Source organism: Desmodus rotundus, chromosome 2 (assembly GCF_022682495.2).
Source record: "Desmodus rotundus isolate HL8 chromosome 2, HLdesRot8A.1, whole genome shotgun sequence".
In the NCBI taxonomy this organism is placed as follows: Eukaryota; Metazoa; Chordata; class Mammalia; order Chiroptera; family Phyllostomidae; genus Desmodus; species Desmodus rotundus.
This window is the reverse complement of record NC_071388.1, coordinates 21,770,750-21,794,254: the sequence shown is the minus strand read 5'-3', so window position 1 is coordinate 21,794,254 and position 23,505 is coordinate 21,770,750. Positions and strand designations below refer to the sequence as shown.

At 41.6% G+C, this 23,505-nt stretch overlaps 1 protein-coding gene across 1 annotated transcript in view; it reads left to right on the top strand.

Moving 5' to 3' along the window:
- Positions 1-17,442, top strand: part of PLCH1 (phospholipase C eta 1) — a 171,845-nt gene extending 154,403 nt beyond the window's left edge. Inside the window, exons 16-23 of the mRNA XM_045197138.3 lie at positions 1,694-1,873; positions 1,964-2,071; positions 3,072-3,196; positions 7,094-7,178; positions 9,040-9,186; positions 9,431-9,510; positions 11,536-11,890; positions 14,209-17,442. Of these exons, the coding sequence (XP_045053073.2) occupies positions 1,694-1,873; positions 1,964-2,071; positions 3,072-3,196; positions 7,094-7,178; positions 9,040-9,186; positions 9,431-9,510; positions 11,536-11,890; positions 14,209-16,295 (3,167 nt within the window). The 3' untranslated portion in view covers positions 16,296-17,442. The remainder of the gene's footprint in view (positions 1-1,693; positions 1,874-1,963; positions 2,072-3,071; positions 3,197-7,093; positions 7,179-9,039; positions 9,187-9,430; positions 9,511-11,535; positions 11,891-14,208) is intronic.
- Positions 17,443-23,505: the final 6,063 nt, after the last annotated feature.

The window sequence follows — 23,505 nt, the reverse complement described above, 5'->3', positions numbered from 1 at the left end:
AATAGATAGTGAATGCATGGCTTATTCTAATGCAGAGCAACTCAACTCTAGCAATATATTAATTGATATGTGCCTAATTACCCAGGCCTTCTTAATGACAATGTGGTATGCATATGTATGTGGGGAGACAGCAAACAGTGTTAGCGATTCCAGTACTGCCTTATCTGCATGTGACTTGTCAGAGATTGTAGATTTCTCCTATCACGTTTGAAGTGTTCAAAATCCTCACATAAGATCATTTGAAGAATACTTGGGATGTGAACTATGTTAATAAGTTAATGCCAATAAAATATACATGATCAGGAGTTTATATGAGGCACATCATCAGACTAAGAAGTAATTCTTAACTTCTTTGCCTCTCACCTGTATTTATGACTGATTCAAGTTCCAGCCCTAGAGTATAATTGTAGTCATTTGGTCACCATTCAGTATCTAAGGGTGTACCGCCCTGAGGACAGTGGTGGGCCTGGGAGACTGTGCACCCTAATTAACATAAACAGTCTGGATAAAATTCGGGTCAGTTGGCCCATCCAGACTATATATAGCTCTACTCCTTCATGGGCCATGTCCCTCAGCCTGAGTTTAGATACACTCAGCTGTCACAGTATACATCGGCATGAAAATACAGCTCTGGGCAGCTTGGGTCTTTATCTAGACTGACCTCTGCCAACAGGTCCAGGAGACATATGAGTGGCCATTTCAGGGTGTGGTATGGATGTTTGGTGAAGGGTGGGAATAGTGGGTTATTATAGAAACGATGCAAAAGATGGTATTGGGGAATAAAAGGGCAGGGTGTTAAATGTTTCAAGGTTCACTCTATCAGGACTCCAAACTGCAGTTTCCTTGGCCCTGGATGGACCCCTCCTGACGATGGTCCAAGCAGAAGTATCAATATAAACTTCCTGTTTGTTCTTCTTCCTTTGTTTTTTTCATTGTTTCTAATCCTAGGTAGGTGGCTGATTGTTCTTGTGTCTGAAACTTTTTTTCTTTATAATGCTCCTTTGAACTCTTTCTCCATTATTATTCCTTTCTCCCAAACAGGTTTTAACTAGTTCCACGATTCTTTTCAAATTAACTTTAAAATTCAATTTTTCTTTTTTGGAATTCTTTGGTTTTTCTTTATGTCTAAATGCTCTCAGTTACTATGTGTTTCCCGTGTGTGCTTTTTATTTATTATTTATTTTTAACTATATAATCTTTATTATATTTTTTCCATTACCATTTAGTCCCCTAATACCCCCATCTCCCCAACACCTGTATGCTTTTTAGATGAATGCCTTTAATGAATGTCTCCCTGTTATCAGGACTAAGTGACAAGATAGTTTTATTTTTATTTATCCATGACTGTCTATATCTTTGGCAAAGACATTCTGTTTGAATTATATACCTAAACTGGTTTTTCCTGCCCACCCTGTTCATACTAGTCAGATAGACATGAGTTAGTGAAATCATTGAACTCCTGGGAGAACACGAGACCTCGAAATAGGCAGTTATTCTAGCACAGCTCATTTTTGGCCTCAGAAGGGCAAAAGAGTCCCAAGAATGGAATTACATGGGTCTTTCTTGGTCCAGAGCTGCCTCTACTCTTTTCTGTGTGTATAATCTGATATGTTATAAGAGCCTTTGTAAGTGTTTCTTTTTCTCTCTCTCTCTGTAGTTCTCACTTCTTTTTTTCTTTATTAAAAACTGCCAGGAACCACAGGAAATGTGTTATCATTCAGTGAAACAAGAGCTCATCAAGTGGTTCAGCAGAAATCAGAGCAGTTCATGGTTTATAACCAAAAGCAGCTGACAAGGATTTACCCCTCCGCCTACCGCATCGACTCCAGTAATTTCAACCCTCTGCCCTACTGGAACGCAGGCTGCCAGCTTGGTGTGTATGCCTCGGGAAGGCGTGCTTCTCTCTTGTCTTGAGTCTATGCTGACGTTTTGCCTAATTCTCTCAAACTTTGAACTTGCACAGTGGCACTGAACTACCAGTCTGAAGGGCGAATCATGCAGTTAAATCGAGCCAAATTCAAGACAAATGGCAACTGTGGCTATGTCCTCAAGCCCCAGCAAATGTGCAGAGGTATGTGTTAATTTCATAGTCACGTATCTGAACGCAGGGGACCTCTATCAAAGGTGCTTTCTGGAAAGTGTGACACCCGTGTTTTACAACATGCTTATAAAACAGAGAGATCAGTGAAGGTGTTGGAATATAAATTAAAACTCTTGTCGTGCTATAATGTTTAAAATGTTCTCTCCTGAGGTTATGCACATGAAGAGGGTTGGGGTAGCCGTGGATTGTCATCTGCAACCCAGTGCCCAGCACGATATTCACTGGGCATTACTTATAAACCAGACTGTCTTCTAAGGCTGATGCCCTTTTAGAAACTTCCTTAGTGGCAAAATCAAAATACTCGCTGAAACAATTTTATGAAGTCCTTTAGTTACTATGGTCCCATTACAAAGCAAGTGCTAACAAAAAAGAAAAGATAATGTACTGTTAGATTTAAAAAGAAAAAAGAACATAAGGGGTTTTTTTGGTTCTGTTTACTAAAATTCTCAAAGTTTTGCAAGTTGGATTTTTAACAGTTCAGGTAAAAACGTGTTGACAGGTGTGTCTTCAGGATTTTTTTTTGCTTTGCATGTTTTCTTGCTCTGCTGTTTACCGGTACTCAATTTCAGATTCGCTTTCTGTTTGTTATATTCACTCTGTGGCCAAGCCAATTTAGGTTAGAAAATTATTTAAATCTGACATAACTGCTCCCCTTCTCTATCCTATTAGCATTCAGATAAAAAGCTCCTTTCCCCTCAATGCCGCAATTGATAATTGCATTGCAGACACTTGCTTTAAATTGGCCCACTCCTCTGCCTTTGGGAGCATGGATTCTGACAAAAACCACAACTATGGAAATGCCAGCTGGCATTGCCTTCATGCAGAAGCCACACTGATAGTTATGTGCTAATTTCTTCACTGTAAGAAATGCTGTGGTCATTTGGCATTTGTTATTTCTTTGTTCTACAAGCTTTAGTGGTGTGTATGTATGTTTCCATGCTACTAACCTTAGATTTTAACATCGGCTTAGGTACTTTCAACCCTTTCTCTGGTGATCCGCTTCCTGCCAACCCCAAAAAGCAGCTCATCCTGAAAGTGATCAGTGGACAGCAACTCCCCAAACCTCCGGACTCCATGTTTGGAGACCGAGGAGAGGTAAGCCACGTGTGACTCCGTGGTTAGTTACGTGATTATTTTATTGTCTTCACACTTCATCCAAAATGTCAGTTCTGTGTGTGTGTGTTTATAAATGAGCACCGACTCGGCTCAGCAGTACTAACCGCCTATGGACAAAGCACACCCAGTCCTCCTGGACTCCAGTGCGCTGTCTGTGTTGGAGGCATGAGTGCATGCAGTTCGATTCATTATTCAAGGCTGACACTGGCAGTGCTAACACTGGGGTGCAAAGAACAATTTCATTATTGATAGAAACACTGCATAAGAGTATGTCTTAACTTTTCATCCACATTCCTCATCCCCTCATGTCTGCTACACATCAGCCACCTGCTCCTGGCCACATGCTGACTCTTGTCATTACTTGCTGCACCTCTGTGATTTTAAAATGTCTCCTTCTGTAGCCACAGTGTCCAGTCTTTCCAGAGCTTTTACTCCATTGCTTCCACTACACCAGGTCTTGGCCTTTTTGGCCTCAATTCTCTCCCTATGCTCATATCCTTCCTCTCAGGTGTGGCCCATCACTTCAGGCTCTCTGCCACACTTACCTGTTACACTGTGATTTCTGGATCTTGAACATTGATGGGGGAACCACGCCGCTCTGCAGTGGGGTGTTACCATGAGCTCGCTGTCTCAGTGCTCAGTGGGCCTGGAGTGCTGTGCTGCCACCCCCCAGCACCCGGGCAGCCCACTGTCCTGCTCTCTGCAGTGGCTCTTTCCACCCTTCTCTCTCCTCAGACACCTGCTGCTCTCATCACTTTCTTTCTCACCTTCAATAGATGGCATCATTGCCTACTCCTCAGAAGGCGGGAGCTTCAGATGGGACCATTTCTTCCTTGTCTGTTGCCTCCAGCCTAATCCAAGCCACCACCATCTCTTGTCAGTTCTGATGGTGTCACCTCCCAGTCGGCTGGCTGCCCTGCTTCCATTCTGTTCTCTCAGCATCAAGAATAATTGTTTTGCTAGTATCAGAAAGTTTCTCCTTGCCTCTTCTTTCCTTTTTTCTTTCTTTATCATCTACAAAAAGGAAGACTTCCTGTATTTTCTCCCCATCTTTTCATTTTGAAATGCTTTGAACCTCAGAAAAGTTGCAATAATACTAAAATGAACATCATATCTCCAGCACCTAGATACACCAATTAAATTATTAAACTTTGTGACATTTGCTTTCTCTTTCATGTGTATATATACATATACATTCGTGTATGTACATACATACATATGTAGACACATAAGACAGATAAAGCAAATGCCACGAAATTTAGTAATTATATATATCCACATGCCTACATATATATATTTATGCATTTGATTTTTTTTGCAGTCATTTGATAGTAAATTTTTCACATAATGACCCTTGACCGGGGATACTTAAGCATTTATCTCTTAAGAACATGGACATTTTCCTGTATAATCAAATATAATAATGATGCTTATGACATTTAATATTGTCACTAGAAAATACAACAGTATTTTCTAGTATAAAATCTATATTCGATTTTCCCCAATTATTTCAACATTGTCTTTTTATCTCTTATTCTCTTCTTTTCTTTTCTTTTTGGATTGAGGATCCAATCAAGGATCACACATACTTTTTAGCTGACATTTCTGCTTGGTCTTAAAAAATATAGAACACTTCTCCAGCTTTTTTGTTTTGTCTTCATGAAATTTACATTTAAAAAATGTTCAAGCCAGTTGTTTCGAGCATGTCCTTCCATTTGGATGTACCTGGTTGTTTCTTCATGGCTGGCGTCAGAATGAATATATTTGGCAAGTACACGGTCCATGTTCATTCTTCTGAGTGCGTCACCTCGGGAGCCACATGATGAACACGTCATGGGACTGACAATGTTAGTGGACAAGGCACCTTTTACCTGTGTAGTTAATACATAGTCTCTGGAGTTAGTAATCTTTTAAATGTACATGGACTGTCTTTCTTTTGTAATTCAAACAAAATCCAACCTCCTTATCTTGGCTGGCAAGGTTCTTTATCAGGATATTGGTAACATTTTGGGGCCATGGAGCCCTTTGGTATCTCTTCTCAGAATAATGTTTTTCAATGCATAAAATAAAATAGGGTTACACAGGAAACCAATTATATTGAAATTCCCTTAAATATTTTAAAATATTAAAAAATTATGACCTGCAAATATGTGTGTCAATTAGTGCAATAAATAGCAGGATTTAGAGGTGGTCTAATAACTGTTAGAATTTTAAGTCGTGGTGAGTATAGATGATTTCTGCAACAACCATAATGTGGCATGAAAACATGTATGATTTCTAGCAGGTACAAAATCGCATACTAATGCTACTAGGTTGTGCTTTAGTCAGAGGGTAATGAAAATAAAGATAGAGTTTTCTCCCCTGATCCAGGCTCCCTGAAATCTCAGCCCATGACCTCTTATATTATTCATATTCCTGAGAATGAAATGACAATTTTTCATGCTCCCAATCAGAAATTGTCATCTTTAATTTTCACCTTTTTTCTTTTTTTGCTCTCGACATCTAATAAAGTACCATCTCCTAGGTGTCCTACCTCCCGAATCTCTCCCCAGTCTTGCTGCTACTATCTGATTCCATTTTTCTAGTGTCTCCCCTGGGTGCCGCTAGGGTGAGGCAGGCACTGTTATCTCAGGCTCACAGATGAGGACTCTGAAGCACAGATGCTTAACTTGCTGAGGGTCAACACAGGAGCCATGTTTTGAAACAGGAAGTTGCTCTTCAAACCTATGGTCTTGGACTTCCTTAAAAACAGAAACCACATTCATTAGCTCTCCCAAAATGCCGCGATTCCCATTGGTCCAGTTTTGCCACAGGATTGTATTCAAAGGAAAAACTTCTGGCATAAAATAATCAGAAACAAGTAAGGTTTAACACTGGGGTTTATTTAGTAAACCAAACGTGTGTATCCACCTCACTGTCTTAACATGTTCTTCTGTCATACCTCTAGCTTTTATTCTCTGAAGTTCCCCACAAAACTATATTCTCTCTCCTCTCCAAGCTACTAAAAATATGTGTTCTGAGACTTCAATCACTCTCTCTCCTTTCCAGGTTCTTTAGGGTTCTCGTCCTTAATTGCTCATTATCTAGAATACGCACCAGAAAGCTGAGCTTACGGATCGCTGGCAAAGCTGGATCTTTTCCCCAGAAAAGATGCACAGGAGGTTGGAGGAAGACTGAACACATTTTTTTCTTTTTATTACTTTTCAATATTCTTTTTTAATACTTTGAAATTTATATTATAGTGCCCATTGATTTAACTACACTAAAACTCAAAAATCCAACGTGGATAGCTTGATTAATTATTACGCATCCTGGTTCAAAGACAGAACCCCCAGAAAGCTTCTGTCCACCCTCAGCCAGTACTACTTATCCCATGAGACACCAACCCCCATCACAATAGGGAATGTTGTCTGTACTCAGACTATGTAAGGTGACTCTCAAACATTTACTCTTTTGCCTGGCTTGCTCAACATTATGCCTGTGTAGCAGAACTTCGTCCTTTGTCATTGTTGTATAGTACTCGTTACATGAATACTCCAAAATGTATCCCCCCACTCACTGTGTGACCGTTACGAACACAGCTGCTCTGAGCATTTGTGCGGGACCAATGCCCTCACTAGTGTTGGGTATATTCCCTGAACTTACGTAGGTCGCGGGGGAAAGTCTGTATAGCATTAGTAGATATTGGCAAAGGAAAACTTAATCTGTTCTTTTATTTCTGTTCCATGCATCTGAATCTCTTGCACCTAGTACATTTTCTCTTTCTTGTTAAGCACCTAATAAAGTGGGTTACTGTTGAAATGTGGACATTCTGGCCAGTGTTCTTATGTGTAGAAATGTATCAGTTGTTACAATATGCTCTCTGTCTTTATATAGATCATCGATCCTTTTGTTGAAGTTGAAATCATTGGATTGCCAGTAGATTGTTGTAAAGATCAAACCCGGGTGGTGGATGACAATGGTAAGATGATGATCTGTGTTCATTTTTAACCAGAATGCTCTGGCAGTAGAATCTGCCCGAGAAGGAAAACCGTCTGTGTAGCAGAGACTCCCTAAGGTCCGTAACTGCCACCCTCACGTCACAGAGTTTATGTGAGGGTCTAGTCAGCACAGAAAACGAATACGTGTGGGACTGGCGCATCGCGTGCTTTGACGGACATGGTAGTCTAGGCTCTCAGACTTTTGCTTTCGAAGTGAAAATTTTTTTCTACTGAAAAGAATAAATGATATTTTAAAGGGCTGGGTTAAAACTCCACTCAGGAAGATGCCTTCATTACATTTTTATATTGTATTTTCATTATGTGAGTTCTCAGAGCGTTCGTTCGCAAAGCCTGTGTATCGATTTCTCATTTTTCTGGAGCATGTAAAACTTTACAGGTGAGTGCCGCATGCTCTGGCAAGTTTACTTTTTGAATATATATGTGTAGTGAAAGGGCAACGTTCTTGCATTTTGGCCATAATGTGGGGAAAGCTTTCTTTACCCAACCTTCATGTCTTTTTCTTGGTCATCTTCTGACATTGGGTTTGTTCATTCATCTGCCAAACATTACTGCATACTTGTTTTTCTCAAGACATTTGAGAAATTAGAGATTCACAGAGACCTTAAGAGGAGTTTTTCTAAGCATTGGTTTAAGGAAAGTAATTTGGGGGGTCAGGAGTATCGTGAATGTCTTAAATAATAAACTTAAAGCAAACTTTCTATGTTGCATTTTCCTACCAATGTTCAATAGATCTTTTTTTTCACAGAAGTAATTGAGAGGTCATCACTAAGTCAACAAAAAGATAATTTATTCTTTTATTTAGTAATGGCATTTCATTGAATTTTAGTCCATAATTATTTCATTAGCTAAGGTGATTAACAAGGTTAAATGCCGATGCCCCCTGAATGCATACATTTAATAAAAATTCATAGACTACTTAAATTCTTATCAGATTAAATAGTTATTTTATCTGAGAGAAACTTACTAAGAAATAAATGTAGTTTTGCTTTTGGAATTTGAATTGAATTATTGAACAATTAAATTGACCTTTCTATTCATTTTCAGTAGCTATAAAAATACGTCATCTTTATATTAAGGTCTTTCTTCATGAGAAGTCACTGGAAATCAATAGTGAATAGTCTGATTAGGCTATGTCACTAATTGTGTGACCTTAGGCACATTATTTTCTCTGAACATCAATTCTCTCAACTATAAAATGATTTATAAATACTTATATTTCCTACTCTAAAAAAATGGTCACGTGTTACTTGTGTAATTTTTGAAAGTGAGTAATATATACATTTTTCTTAAATGGAAAAAAACCCCTAAAACCGGCCCCACCACTCTTAGAAGATTGCTTTAAGAATTAAATAGCATGATATATGAGCACTGAAATCTACACAGCACCTTCCTTATGAAATGGTTGCTGGTGATTGTTACCACAGCAGAATCTTTGGTGAGTGAGAAGCATGATTCTCTTAGTGGGGAGGGCTGGGGGTGGGGCTTATGCCACAATTTTTATATCCCTACGATAGATACTTTTGACCTTATCAAAGCATTCTGAATATTGTGTGAAAAGGCTTTCTCTACAGTGCAGTTTGGCATAAAAGATTAGTACAACTGATGTAATCATTTACAGGCAATTTTCTTCCCAATTATGTTCTAGCAGCGGGGTGAATCCTGAGGCTTTATTTCAGTGAGGCGTCCTGGAGTGGCTTGGTCGTCTGCATCGGTTTCATAAGCATTACAACAGTTTTCACTGTTTGCTTTTCACATGTTATGGCCAATTCATTTTTAGCCAGTCCTTTGCTTTTCTGATTTTTCTTTTCTTACTTCTTGGAGGATTTAACCCTGTGTGGGAAGAAACCCTGACATTCACAGTACACATGCCAGAAATAGCTTTGGTTCGGTTCCTTGTGTGGGATCATGATCCCATTGGACGAGACTTCGTTGGACAAAGAACTGTGACCTTCAGCAGCCTAGTCCCTGGTAGGTACAGGCTGGCCTTTTCTGTCTAATTTGGCCATTCCATTTTCTTTGGAAGATTTAATATACAGTATATGATATATACGATATATGACATATTAAGTGCATTGCATGATAACATGAGTGTTAACATGCTTTGTGATGTGTAAAGAAGTATAGTAAAGTAATATACTTAATTGACTTGTACCTGTCAGAAAGACAAACTCAAGTTCAAATGAAAGAAAATTGCTTTCTCTTCTTTTATCAGGCTACCGGCATGTCTATTTGGAAGGATTGACAGAAGCATCCTTGTTTGTCCACATAACAATCAATGAAATCTATGGAAAGGTGAGAAAGATTATAGGGCTTAAAGCCACGCGTAAAAGTAATATGGTCCTTAACAAAATTATTTATTGCATGAAAGGAGTGCGTACATCTTGACATGCTGTTCTTTAGCAGAAAACTCTAGGGAAGCCCAGGGAGTCCAGCGAGTGACCTTGCACTCAGGTGCCCATCCACACGCCCTCCTCCTGCTGTTTGGGGCTGTGCGCTCATTCCTTCCACCCAGGGGGCCTCTCTGGGCTTGACAGAAAACTGTCCTCTCAGATGGTCGTGTGTTTGGCCCCAAAACAATGAAGATATAGTTAAATGTTGAATTTTATTTTAAACTTTAAAAAGTCCCAGCTGGCTGCATTGGGAAATGTAGTGTCCCAGGTGTTTCGTGAATTACTCGTATTAACCGAGCTGGGATCCCAGCCAGTTCCAGGCAGGATGCACTCACTGGACGCCATTGTTTTCAACCTAACACTCAAGAGTTAGTTTAAAGCCACCCACAGGACTTAAGAGAAAGAGACCACAAAAATGCATTCTAGCTCTCTCCTGATGCTGTCCTCTTCATTGGAGAGCTCACTTGAGGTTTACCGATCAACAGGCTGTCCTCCGGTCATGCCAAGTAATTGGAGACTTGGCCACTGGAATGAAGTCTTAGAACCAGATGTGATTTACAGGGAGCACTGAATAAGGCCCAGAAACATTCAGTGCTCTTTTCCTGGAAGTCTGCGCAGCCGGGAGCCGCTGCTGCAAAGGCACTTACGTTCTCGTGCCTCTGCCTTCTTTCTCATCTGCAATGTGGAGTAAAAATAGTACCTCCCTCAAAACTAAATAAATATGTGTTCTCCCCAGAAACCTGCCTGGCACATCATAAATGCTCAAAAATGTTGGCTAATGCTAGTATTGCCATGGCTACAAGGCGATTGCTAGGGAATGGACCAATTCAGCCTAAATTAGGGGTATGTGTTTTTCACATCAGTTGGGTGGGGGTGCCTAAGGATCCCAATCTCTAAGAGTGATGAGATTTTATTTTATGGCTTTTTGTGGGGGGGGTTAGTACTGAGTTCCTGTCTGTGCTGCTTGTTGAGATTGTTTTCCTCTGGCCTACAAACACACATACAAATGATCAAAAAGTGATTCTTGAATTTCTAGGAATCCCAGGTTAACTAAGTAGCTCCTGTAGTATTTTTCAAATCCTTGAGGGAAACAATAAAATTCAGAAGCTGTTTAAAACTTGATCCAGAAAGAAATTAAAATATGAAAAAGAAAGTGTTTCATAGGATTTCTCTTCTCTCTCCTAAAGAAGTGTCCACTTACAAGTCCTATTATTTATCACTTTCAAGGTGTGTTTGGGTTGGGGTGCATGCACCGCAGTGTGGGCCAGGTGGTGCTGAGAGGGGCCGTGAATGAACCTGTGGCTAACAGCACCGAGACTGGAAGGAAAGGGTTTACGGAAGCATATGAATGTTTTCTTGTGTTTTCACTTGCGCCACCTTTTGAACTGAGCCCAAACTGTGTTTTGTTTGTTTGTCTTTTCCCTTGCAGTGGAGCCCTTTAATACTCAACCCCAGTTACACTATATTGCACTTTCTAGGAGCTACAAAGGTAGTTTCTCAGCATGGTGCTCGGTTCTTGCTGGCATGTTTCGTTTTTTAAATGGTTACGGCAGCATGCTCTTTCATCACTCCACTTTCCTGCTTACCAGTTTGAAACATGCATCTGTCGCTTTAAGGTGGCTGAAGTTTTAAACAGTCTGTTAACTGCGGAAACTTTTCCTACCATCTTGTCATCTCTGGGTAGGAAACTTCCGGAAAAGCGTGGCTGTGAAAATGGAAGTCTGCCGTCCTCACAGAGTCAGGTCGATGAGACATGCATGACGTTGTGCAAACATGCCGTGAGCTGCTGTTTTCTTGGTTTGAATATACTTCAGTGGCTGAAAAAATTTATTTTCTATTCCATTTTTCATGGTGTTGTCACTTAAAAGGCAAGTTGTTGATGCAGTGGCATTTGCTTAACTTGTGGTTGGTCCTTTTGTATCTTCAGAACAGACAGCTCCAAGGTCTGAAGGGACTGTTCAACAAGAATCCCAGGCACAGTTCTTCAGAAAACAATTCTCATTATGTTCGGAAACGATCGATCGGAGATAGAATCCTGCGTCGCACAGCCAGCGCTCCGGCCAAAGGCCGGAAGAAGAGCAAAATGGGCTTCCAAGAAATGGTAGAGATAAAGGACTCTGTGTCCGAGGTTTCCAGAGACCAAGATGGTGTTGTGAGGAGGACCACGCGGAGTCTGCAAGTGCGCCCTGTCTCAATGCCTGTTGACAAGTGTTTTCTGGGGTCTTTGTCACTGCCTGTATCCAAAACAGCAGAAGACACTGAAGGAAAAGAAAACTCTCCGGGTAAGATGCTTTAAGTTTCTCTAAAAAGAAAACCCTGCATTTTGGTTTCTAGGTATGTTAACATGGTTGACATTTTATAGTCAAAGTAAAAGGTATTGACAAATAAATGTTTTAGAGTAATTTTTAGGACCAGATTTTAAACTTTGGGGGGAGGGTGGTAGAAGAGCCATTTCACCTAGTGCCTTAAAATCACATTGGCATCTGAAAGTGACAGTGAGGGGTAAGAGGCACCATCAGGCGTGGTTGGAGCCTATGCATACTTAATCCATACCTAGTTAGGTATGGCAGAGAGGGGGCAACCTGCAAAATATGAGCAGAGGTCTTGGTTTTCGAAGTGGGTACCATATATTTACTGATAGTTCTCAGGTTCAATAGATTTATATTGATTTTTCTGAGGTTGAATATAGTTGTGTTTCTCTCTCCAACACATAATCCATTTCTGTGACTGGAAATGTTTATGGAGAAAAAGGAAAAGCCAGATGTTAAAACAAGCCAACATCTTCACTTGAGATGTCTTTGCTTCCTTGAGAGGTGGCTCAGGAGATGTCTTCCTGTGGCCTCATTTCCCTGATCCCTGGATGTTGCCAGGGATGGCAGCGTGTCTGTGGCTACTTTCCAGCTGCAAGCTCCTTGAGCATAGGGACCAGGTGTTTCCCAGATTTCCCCCTAATTGGAGCGTAATGCTTTATTCACATCAATAACTTGAGAAAGAGTGATGCTTGCCTTACAATGTGCCAAGCTCTTGACTTGTGGCAGTGACTCCTTCTGCTGCCTTTTTCTAGATAATTTATCACCAGAACTGTGTCCCTTTGTGGTCTCTGCAACAAGTGTGTTTTAATTAAACCAAAATCATCTCAGACAAGTAGAATGTGATGCCTGTTCCTTTTAGGAAATTCCCCTTTTTTCATACAATCTAATTTCAATGATCTATTTCTCACAAATGCCATTTTTCTTGCATTAATTTTTATTTTAAGATATTCTACAGAGAGCAACAATTTTTTGAATTGTTTATTTGAATAAGAAAAGGGAATTTAAAAGTCTGAAATTTTGCTAAGAGGAGAGATGAAATATATGCTTCAAAATTTATATCAGAACTCCATTTTGGGGAAAATAAAGCTGTATTTGACAGAACTCAGGAATAATTCTGCTAATGCCAAAATCAAAATGTTAATACCTTTAAGGTGAGTTAGAAAGCAATATTGAGGTGATGTTTCTGTCCCCCATTTAGGAAAACAATTACATAAGTTAGTCATTCATAGATGTGCATGCCTATATGAAGGTTGTGGCAAATACGGAGCAATACATGGCCATGGGGTGATTCAAATGTTAAGCTGAGAAAGTGCTGAATACAACATTCTATACATGCTTCTGTTCCTCTATAAAAACTTACAGTGTCTATCTTTGAGTGATGTCAAAGGTATTTAATTTCCTTCTTTATAATTTTTGGGTATGTCAGATTTTTATGATGAATTTTTTGTTTAGTTAGGAAAATATTTAATAAGTTAAACAAATTATTCTATTAAAAGAATCTGATCAAGAATACTTGAACACCTAATATTGTCTTAGCACTGTAGTAAGCATGATGGGGTACCCCAAATTGCTGTGACTTGTGTGTTTTTATTATTTTCCTTACTGTGCCTGATATTTTACTGCCTCTTTTAGGGGAGAATGCATTATGAAATGTGTGTATCAAAAACCAAAAATTTGATTAACGGGACATTAGATATTCAAAATGATATAGAATTAGTGACCAATTCTTCATTTTAAAGTCAACATATATTGATATTTTAATAGATTTTTTGCACCATCCATTTTGTTTTAGAAATAAATGAAATTAGATCTATTGCCAAAACGTTTTTTTTAGTAATATAAGTTGTGTTTTTTACTAATATATGCTTACCTTTGAAAGCTTATAGTGTCTTGCTTACAGGTACCACAATGCTTTGTTTAACAGAGCTGTCTTGTTCTGTTTTTATTGCCACGCTTCTGTGTAGTACAAATCTGAATAGGAAACAACTTAAGGTAATCCTCACTGTACAAGTATGGTAACTCATGACATTTTTTTATAATGAGTATTACATCCTTAACTGATGTAATAGATATCCAAAGGGAAACGTCAGTGAAATTCCTATAAATATATTTTACCATTTATTCATCATACAGATACTTCGTTGCAAATCTACACAACCCATAATTATCTTCCGTCACAATGTAACAGATTTACATTCTCCATTTGTCTGTCTGAAGACAAACATGAGTGTTTGCGGCACCTACATAAAGTGCAACATGTCACCTAAAATGTTGTTTGTTTCATTTAGCAGAAGACAAGGATGGCAGCAGACATGGGAAGGCAAGTATAAAAGACCAACATTTTCCAAATTTCAACAAAAAGTTATCCTCTTCCTCCAGTGCTCTTCTCCACAAAGACATCAGCCAAGGGGACTCTGCTGTTTCTACTGCCAACACATCAATCACAGAACAGTTGGGAGTGCCAGGGCCCAAGGGTGGGAGGACCACGCCATCTGTGTCAGGTGATGGCCAGGCACACCACTGTCCCAACAAATCCCTCTCCCCAAGGCAGCAGTTGGCTCTTAATCCTGCAGTTAACCTAACACAAGGTTTGTATGGTGTGAAAACCAAGGAAAATGGAAATGCTGGGGGCTTTGCAGAAGGGAAAAGCTCATTGTCAGGAAGCGTTCTTTCTCAAAGCAGTCTGGAGACTAAAAAGTTGGAAGGTAATTGGGGTAAGGGTAGAGCTGCAATATCCTTTTCACTGTCAGATGTCTCTACGCTGTCTTCTGACATACCCGACTTGCATTCTACCGCCATTCTTCAGGAGACTGACATTTCCCATCTTATTGACAATGTCACTTTAACGAATGAGAATGAACTGGGCAGTTCCATCTCAGCACTGATTGGCCAGTTTGATGAGACCAGGAATCAGGCTGACCTGACAGTTGTCTCTCATCTTCATAGCACCAGTGTGATGTCGGGCCATCCTCCCTTGCCCACTATGGACCTGAAAATGCCCTTCAGGCATGGCTTTTCCAAGGGAAGACCCAAGTCATCCTTGCTATGCTCAGCTCCTGAGCGAGCTGCAGTCTTAAGTCTTGAGACCTCTGAATGCTCAACACGCACAGTTGTGTGTGAAACTACCCGGACTCCTCATGTCTCTAAAACCAAACCAGATGACAGCCCTTCCGGTAAGGCCAAGACAGGGGCCCTAGAAAGCAACCTGCCTCTTTCCTCTAGTGCTTCTCACTGCTGGTTACCAAAAAGTCCCCCCAACGGGAAAGACTGGGAAATATTCAAGAACCACAGCCCTGCCTCGCCCACTGACTCGACACTGGGAGATGTAATAGCTGGTCCCACTCTCTGTTTAATTTCTGGGGAGAGCAGTCTCGTAGAGATGGATGGGGACTCAGAAAATCTGTCTATAACTTCGTATGAATATAGGCAAGAAGGCCCAAGTCACCTTGCTTCTCCTTTAAAACTGAAGTCCAGTCAGGGTGTGGTGGAACATTTTCAAAGAGGCTTGAGAAATGGCTACTGTAAAGAGACTCTCCAGCCTCCTGTCTCTGAAATATTCAACAATATTCAAGATGTCAAAAATCAAAGTATTTCTCATCTAGCCTATCAGGGTGCTGCTTTTATGCACAAGCACTTCTCGAATTCAGATGCAAAAATGAACCAGACCTGCGTGCCCCCATCTAGTGCTCAAGACTTGCATGCCCCTGCACCCAAGCAGTCCCCACACCCTCCCCTGCCTGTTCTGAAGCTGCCCAGTCCCTGCAAATCCAAAAGCCTGGGGGACTTAACATCAGAAGACATTGCCTGCAATTTTGAAAGCAAGTACCAGTGTATCAGTAAGAGTTTTGTTACAACTGGCATCAGAGACAGGAAGGGTGCAACTGCGAAGACAAAGTCGTTAGAACCCATGGATGCCCTGACTGAGCAGCTGCGGAAACTTGTGTCCTTTGACCAGGAAGACAGGTGCCAAATGCTGTATTCCAAGCAGGATGCCAATCAGTTTCCCAGAGCACTGGTCAGAAAGTTGTCATCCAGAAGTCAGAGCAGAGTGCGTAATATTGCTAGCCGTGCCAAGGAAAAGCAGGAAGCCAGCAAGCAAAAAGGTGTGAACCCCACCCACGTGGGTGGAGTGATTCTTCGAAACAAACCTTCAGCGCCCCCTCCCACCGGGAACCGGCACTCCACCGGCTCCTACATAGCGGGGTACCTGCGGAGCGCCAAGGGCAGCGGAGTGGAGGGCCGGGGCATCCCGGAGGGCGCATGTGCAGCCCTGCACGCCGGCCACGCTGACCAGTTTTGCTCCAATAATTCTGTTTTGCAGACAGAGCCCAGTAGCGATGATAAACCAGAAATTTATTTTCTTCTGAGACTGTGAATTATTACATAAAGCTACATTTTCGATGTTTACAAGGTATTCTGTAGAATTGTCAGAGTTTTCAGTAAATCTTTGGCTTTGAAATGATTTTAAAATGTATTTTTAAACTCGTATTTTGGTCTCCCTTCGACTCCATGAGTTCTTTCTGTTTATGCGTTTATATACGGATTTGGGCGACATTTCCCGTGTACCTATGATCCTTCTCCCCTGTGCTGTAAACTCTTGGTGTGAAATATGTGCATGCCCTAGACATGAAACTTCTCAGCAGCTTGGGTTACGATGTACGTATGTTTCACCCAGATGCTCTTCGCTCGGAGTCCTCAGTTCACTATCACAAACGTAGCCATTTTTATCTCTTTAACTTAGTTACAGAAGAGTCTTTGCAAAGGACAAAGGGATGAATTCTTGATTTTAAAGCCATTATCATCTTTCTTATTTTTCTTTCTTCGTTGAGAAGCCCAGATGCATTTTAATAACTCAGTTAAAAGGTGATTAAAGTAATTACTCTTCCCCAACCAGAATAAGAATTCAAAGGAGATTGGTGGGTGCTCCCCAGGGACTCTCATTTTACAGAAGGCTGTGAGGGTGTGAGGAACAGCAAACTTCTGCATGTAAGGACAAAGTTGTCTGTTTCACATACATTTTGTTACATATTTTTGCTAATGGCTTTGTGTGTAACAGGAACACAGTTGCCAAGCTGTGCGTTGAACTTCTGAATTTTATGATTAAATTACAGACTGCAAATAACGGCTTTCAGAATGAGAGACTTCCATCAGACGCTAACGATAGTAGCAGGAAGTAAAAATCCCCCCCCAAAGCTTTTAAGAAAAAAAAATACTTTCTCATAATAAAATCCAAGTGAATAGATAATTAGAAGAAATCCTTTTCCTTCAGGGAGCCAAGTAACTATATTTTAGTATCAACATACATTATTTTCACTGTGAATCCATTTTTGTACTGCATGTTCAGATGTCCCTCTTTGCTTTTTTGTAACATTAACTGCAATGATGTTCTGATGAAAATATAATTAAAGCAGATTTTTAAACACTTGCTGGCTGTTTTTTTTTTTAATTGAAGTTCACATGGCAACTGTTGAGAAAGCACATGGAAATATTTTCCTTTTCATTTCTTTGCAGCAGAAGGGGTACATTCTACAGGGAATAGTTTTAACCCTGTGCAGGTTAAGGCTGATCTGAGAGATACAAACTCTTTTCTTTTTTTCTTTTTTATTTTTGATATATTTATTGATTATGCTGTTACAGTTGTCCCATTTCCGCCCCTTCACACAACTCCATCCTGCCCACCCCCTCCCGCCCACATCCCCCCCCTATAGTTCATGTCCATGGGTCATACTTATAAGTTCTTTGGCAGGGGGAGGGTAAGAATAGTGTAGGAAATGTAGAAGACAAACTCTTTTCTTAAACTGCAATTTATGTCTCTGAGTGTTTTCATTATGCTTTAAAGACCATATTTGTAAGGTGACTTGAAATGAAATAAAATATAATGAGTTTCTTTGCATTTGATGTTGATATTGCTAGTTTAAAAATATTCCTTCCCAAATTCTGCCCTTGGGGGCGGGGAGGACAGGGAAAGGCGGGCGATATGCTGTGTCTGGCAGATCAGACCACCTGAAATTTATTATGTTAGGGTAGTTGTCCTACAATTCTTGGATATTCTGTGGGTTTTTCAAAAACTTCTTTGTTCTCTTTGTTTTTCAGTTCTGGAACTTTCTATTGGAAGTTTCTATCTCCTTAAGCTCAGAGATTGCGTCCTCAGTTGTATCCAGTGTTCTAATGAGCCCTTTAAAGGAGTTTTGATTTTTTAGTATTTCTTTTTCAGTTCTTTCTCAAAATTTTTCTCCCTCTGCTTACATGTTCTGTTTTTGCATGTTGTCTACTTTTTCCATTAAAGCCTTTAGCGTAGTAGTCATAATTTTTTCAAATTCCTTTTCTGATAATTCCAATATTTTCCCCACCTCTGCCTGACTCTGGTTCTGTCGCTTGTTCATATCTTGTTAAACAGTATTGGTTGCCTTTTAGTGTGCCTTGTAAATTTTGGTTGAAAAGTGACCCTGACGTAGTGGGTCAAAGGAACAGCAGTGATGGGATGTAACGTGTGTGTCGTGGGAGAAGCATTCCGTAGTCCTATGAAGAAGTTTTTATTTTTTGGTGAGTCTGTTCCCCTGAACTATAAACTTCATCGGTACTTCTCAGTATTTCCTCCCCCGTAAGTGGGTCAAGACGGTTAGGTAGATGGGGCTGAAGCTGGGCATATTGTTTCCCCCAGACTGGTCAGGCTCTGACGACCCCAGGAGGCAAAGTTCTGGTGAAATAGTTTCTCTTAGGGCAGGGCTTGTTAAGAATAGAATGCTCGGGCATATTTCAACATGGTTCCTTTTCTCCTTCCCTCACTGGAAACTTGAGGGGGGTTTTCTCCATATTCAGCGTGAGGACTGGCAGAGCTCCAGAAGTAAACTCAGAAACACATGGGGGCCCCTATGACTGGGCCATCCCGGAGGTTTTAACTCTCAGGTTGTCCACACTGAGCCCCCTCCAGCATGCAGCAATCACAGCTCAGGTTGTCCTACTCCGGCACCGGTTTCTGTGGAGGTGGCTGTTCATGGCTTTCTGCCCCGGTAAGCTGTGATTTCTGTATTTCCCTGTGTGTTGCTCCAATTTCGGTGGCAGCAGTTTGCCCCGTGACCTCAATTCCATGACAGATCTGAGAACAGCTGTTGATTTTCAGTTTGTTCATCTTTCCAATTACTCTGTGTGTGGCTTCTAAGCTCCTGATATGTCAGATTGGGAAAAGTCCTGAAACACTCACTTAAAAAAAAAAAAAAGAAAACCTAGAATAGCTGACATCTTAGCTCAGTATTACAAAAAAGTACCCACAGCAAACTCTAACATGCTAACATTTTATTGGGGGGGCAGGGGTGTGGAATGGGTGTATTCCCAGGGAAGCAAAAATGAGGGTAAAGGGAATTGAGGCAGAAAAAGGAAAGAAAATTCAAGAGGAATCAAGAGGATGAGCTAATGAGATGGCCATGCCTTCACAACACAATCAGCCAGACGCTGCAATTTGCAGCATCTGGCTGCAGAGAAGCCACATGGAAACACCACATCTCACAGCAGTCCCTTGTAGAGGAGGAAGGGTGAGAAATGTATCTCCTGCTACACTTCTCGTCTACTTTCTTTCAGTGATGAAGTTCACCCTACAAGGCATTAACTTCCTCTCTGTCCAGGTTGTGGTATGCAGCCCCTCCAGGCAGCTCTTGGGGCAGCCAGAACCTCTGTCCGGCAGTGCAGCCATCTCCACATCATCTGGGGCACTGTATAGTGACAGTGGCTGGGACTTTAACACTGTGGGAATATTTCAAATAGCTCGAAGCATTGCAAATGGTTGCCACCTGGGTGGAATACAGGTAGACGTGGCATGGTCAATCTAGGGTGATGCAATAACTGGCTTTCCTATCTATATCCGGCACCAGATCTCGTATGAGACCAAGATGCTTTCCCTGCTTCTTAAGGAAGGAGGTGCAAGGCCAGTCCTTCCAAGGAGTGGTCAGTTTCAATCAGATTTAAAGGGGATTAGCAAACCAAGCAAGAGTTCGCTGCTGCAGCGGCTCCCAGGGTCACAGCTGATATTTATCAACTCCCTCATCTGTCACCCATTCTAGTTTCTCTCACTGTTAGTCAGCCTGTCAGCTGCTCTAGGTTGCTCATCTGGTGCACTGACACAGTCCCGTGTCTTGGTACACACAAACCCCCAGTTGTTTCCCTTTGTCAGGCACTAGTTGCTGTGGGCATCCATTTACGACTATCACTGGGCACAGAATCGCCAAGGGGTGCCTCGGTGAGTCCTGCTACCCAGATGTACTCATTTTTACCCCCGTTGTGTAGCAACAACCCTAGCTTCTCATGATGACCGGTGTCCATTAAACCGTCAGTATAGTAATTCTTTTCTTGCTTATCCACTGGCATGGTGAGCTCAAAATAGTTCAATTCCAGTTCAATAAAATCCTTAACATGTTCTCTAGGAAGCCGTGCTCCCCTGGGAATAAGGGTCTCCAACCCAGTAGACACAGGTTGTAGGGACAGAAAATACAAATTTGGCAACTGGGTCATTGAGAGTGAGGGTAAGAGAGGCTGAGCCTAGCTCGACCCCTCAGTTTCCTGAGCCTCAGCTCTTGGATCCGTGTGTAGGGTCTGAGCCTGCCACCATGGCCCCTTTTTCATTAGCCCATTGTGCAAGCCATGGGTTGACCAAAGAGGAGCTGGCTGGCATCCAGAAAATAGGTCATCCTACCTACCTGGTTGTCAGAACCTCCTGTGGCTATGCCTACATTTTCAGAGTCACTCCTGAGAGGGGCTGTATTGTGACAGCGATTCATATCTATAGAACCCCAGTAAAGCATTACAACTGTCTTTGAGTTAGGTTCAAGATTTTTCCTTCTCCATCATTGGTTATAAGGAACTTCCTATGAGGCTATAGGTATGAGCTGCGGGAGTGGCATCTATGATATGAGGCAGGTGATACGAGGCCAACAAGTCATATTTTTTGCATCTTCTGGACTACTTGAGTCTTTTCTTAAATATACCATTTCCATAATACACTAGTTTGTTTTTATGCCTGTCGATCTTTTTCTGGGAGTTTGCATTAACACCAGCTCATGATTGGCAGCTCCAATGGCAGTTACTTGGTGTTCCATCAGCAGCCTCTCAGGCTTTACTTCAGAGGCGGTGTCCCTTCATGTTCCAGACCACTGGACCCCTAAACACGTCACTGATGTTTCAGGCTCCTTAGTCATCAAGGGCTTACCACCTACCCTCTGGCATTCATGCGTTTTATTAAGGCATTCAAATTACTTGACCCATTCTCCTTATTAGGTCTAATTAGTAAAACGTCAATCAGTGTAGAAGGCTAGAGTAATGTACTGTGGAACAGCAAGGCGAGTGATATCACTACAGCATAGACGGTGATGGAGAGCAGGAAAACTAACTGCCATCCCTGCAATATAAAGGTGAAGCACTTTTGGTGCTCTCTATTTGCTGGGTTTTGCGTGTCTATTCTAATACTCCCCCCGCCCCGGAGCCTTTTGACCCCTTCCTCATTCCTCTGCCAGGTAAATTCCAACAATCCACCTCAACTTACTGAGCTAATGTGAATGCAGGCTTTAAGGAGTGATCCCACCTAACTTAGAACTGGTAGACATTAGTTTTATCGCGACATTATTAAGACCTGCTAGACGTTAAATTCCAAGTTATGGATGAGTTGTCCATTTGAATGAATTCTCCCTCATGGCCTTAATTTTCAGTTCCCTGATCTAACATCCTCAAGATCTTCCCCTACTGATGCTTCTCTGGTTTGTTCTCGATATATTTATGATCTAGTCTTACCACCTGCCTTCAAGCTATCTATGGCTCTCACAGGCTGCTTTAAAATGACAATTAGCTGCCACGAGCCTATCAAGGAATTCAGTACCATAATAAGTAGCCAACCACAGCAGTAGGCTGGTAACTATCACTCCCCTTGTAACGATCAGTTGCAGTAGCAACTTACTAGCTACCTTATCCCAGTTAACCACAAGGCAAAACATTAGTAATTCTGATGGCAGAGTATGCCAGCTACTGCCCCTCCCCAACTCCTGCCGCCAATTGCCTCAGGCTGGCTCTCTGAGAGAAGACAGTCTGAGGGATAATACAGTCCCAGCGAAGCAAGAGTAAGGGGAAAAGAAAAAGGGTGGGTCAGGGGAGAGATCCCTCTTGGCCATGATAATTTGAGATTCCTATTAGACACCTATTAGACATTTGCAGAAGACAGGTTGACAGTGTGGAGTGTCAGGTAGAGGTCAGGGCTGGTTATAGGTTTGGGAATGTCTGGCGCAGGTGGATCAGGTGGGGTTGCCCAGAATGTAGAGAGAAGGCGATCTGAGAAACCCTTGTTTCAGATGATGAGCAGAAGACGATCTAGAAAAGGAGATGAGAAACACACAGTAAAGAAGGAAGACACTTGGGAGAACGTCATGGAAGAAAAAGATGAGGGTGTTTTAAGAAGGAGGTCGGCACACAGGTTTAAAAGTGTTATGTAAATATTTCTATATTTCATAGAAAAATGCAGATGTTCCTCCTTTCCTGAACAATGGGCAGGTCTGACGGCATGGGGCCACATTCTGCGTGGTAAAACCTGTGGCAGGCACACTGCTCTCAGTAGAGGACGTGACAATCCAGCTGCCCTTCCTCCCACCCAGTCCCCCTTGTCTCCTTGATTACTAGGGCTGGCTGGTCTTCGTTTATCATCATGCTTGCATCATTGAATGTCCGCAGGAGAGAATTACTTCTCTGTGCATAACTCTCTCCATCAAAGCCAGGGAATCAAAAGATGGCCTTGAAAGAGCCATGTGTTTAAAAGCAAACTTGGAGAGAGGATGTTTCTTTGTGGAAGTGAAGAACAGTGTATATGTTTTAATAAGGAAACAAAGCCTCTTCAAAAGAAAAAGCTCTGCCTGTTTTATTCAATTACAATTCATTACCCCCTTGGCTTTTGAGCTGATCCTACTTGAAATTCATTTGCAAATTCAGTTCCCAGAACAGATATTTCTCAAGTGGTTTCACATTGTTATTTTTCCTACACAGTTAACCTCGGTGAGTCCTGACCATTGCTGTCCATATTTTCTAAACCCAGAATATATGAACTGACCGAGGACGTGTTTTCCAATCTAAATTCACACTTAGGAGTATTTGTCCTCTGTCCTTTGCTGATTCTCCCAGCTGCCAACTTAGAGCAAAATCGTACTAGTGACAAGGCCTGACATTGCCAGTTCAAATCAAATTCTACCTGAAAGTCCATTTTCTAATCCTTCCACATGCAGGAGACCATCTTGGGAACCAGGCAGTGTCTGTGTGGAGAGTAGCTGACTCCATCCCTTCGAGAGCCCTTGGCTCCAGAAGAACCAGCCTCAGCGGCAGGGTATAGGGTGTGGGTTCTACATCCTATGTATGGTCTCCTCATCACCCCTCCCCTACCTTCAATGCCTCCCTCAGCTCCTCACCTTCCACCATGCCCCAGCCCAGCACCTCTTGGTGACAGGAAGCCCTATTTCTGGGTACTGATTATATTGAGGGGTGATAGTATTATAAACTGGAAGCTTCATCTCTCAGGAGAAGGGAATACGAGTCTGTTGAGTCAAATCTTTTCTTGTGAATTCAAA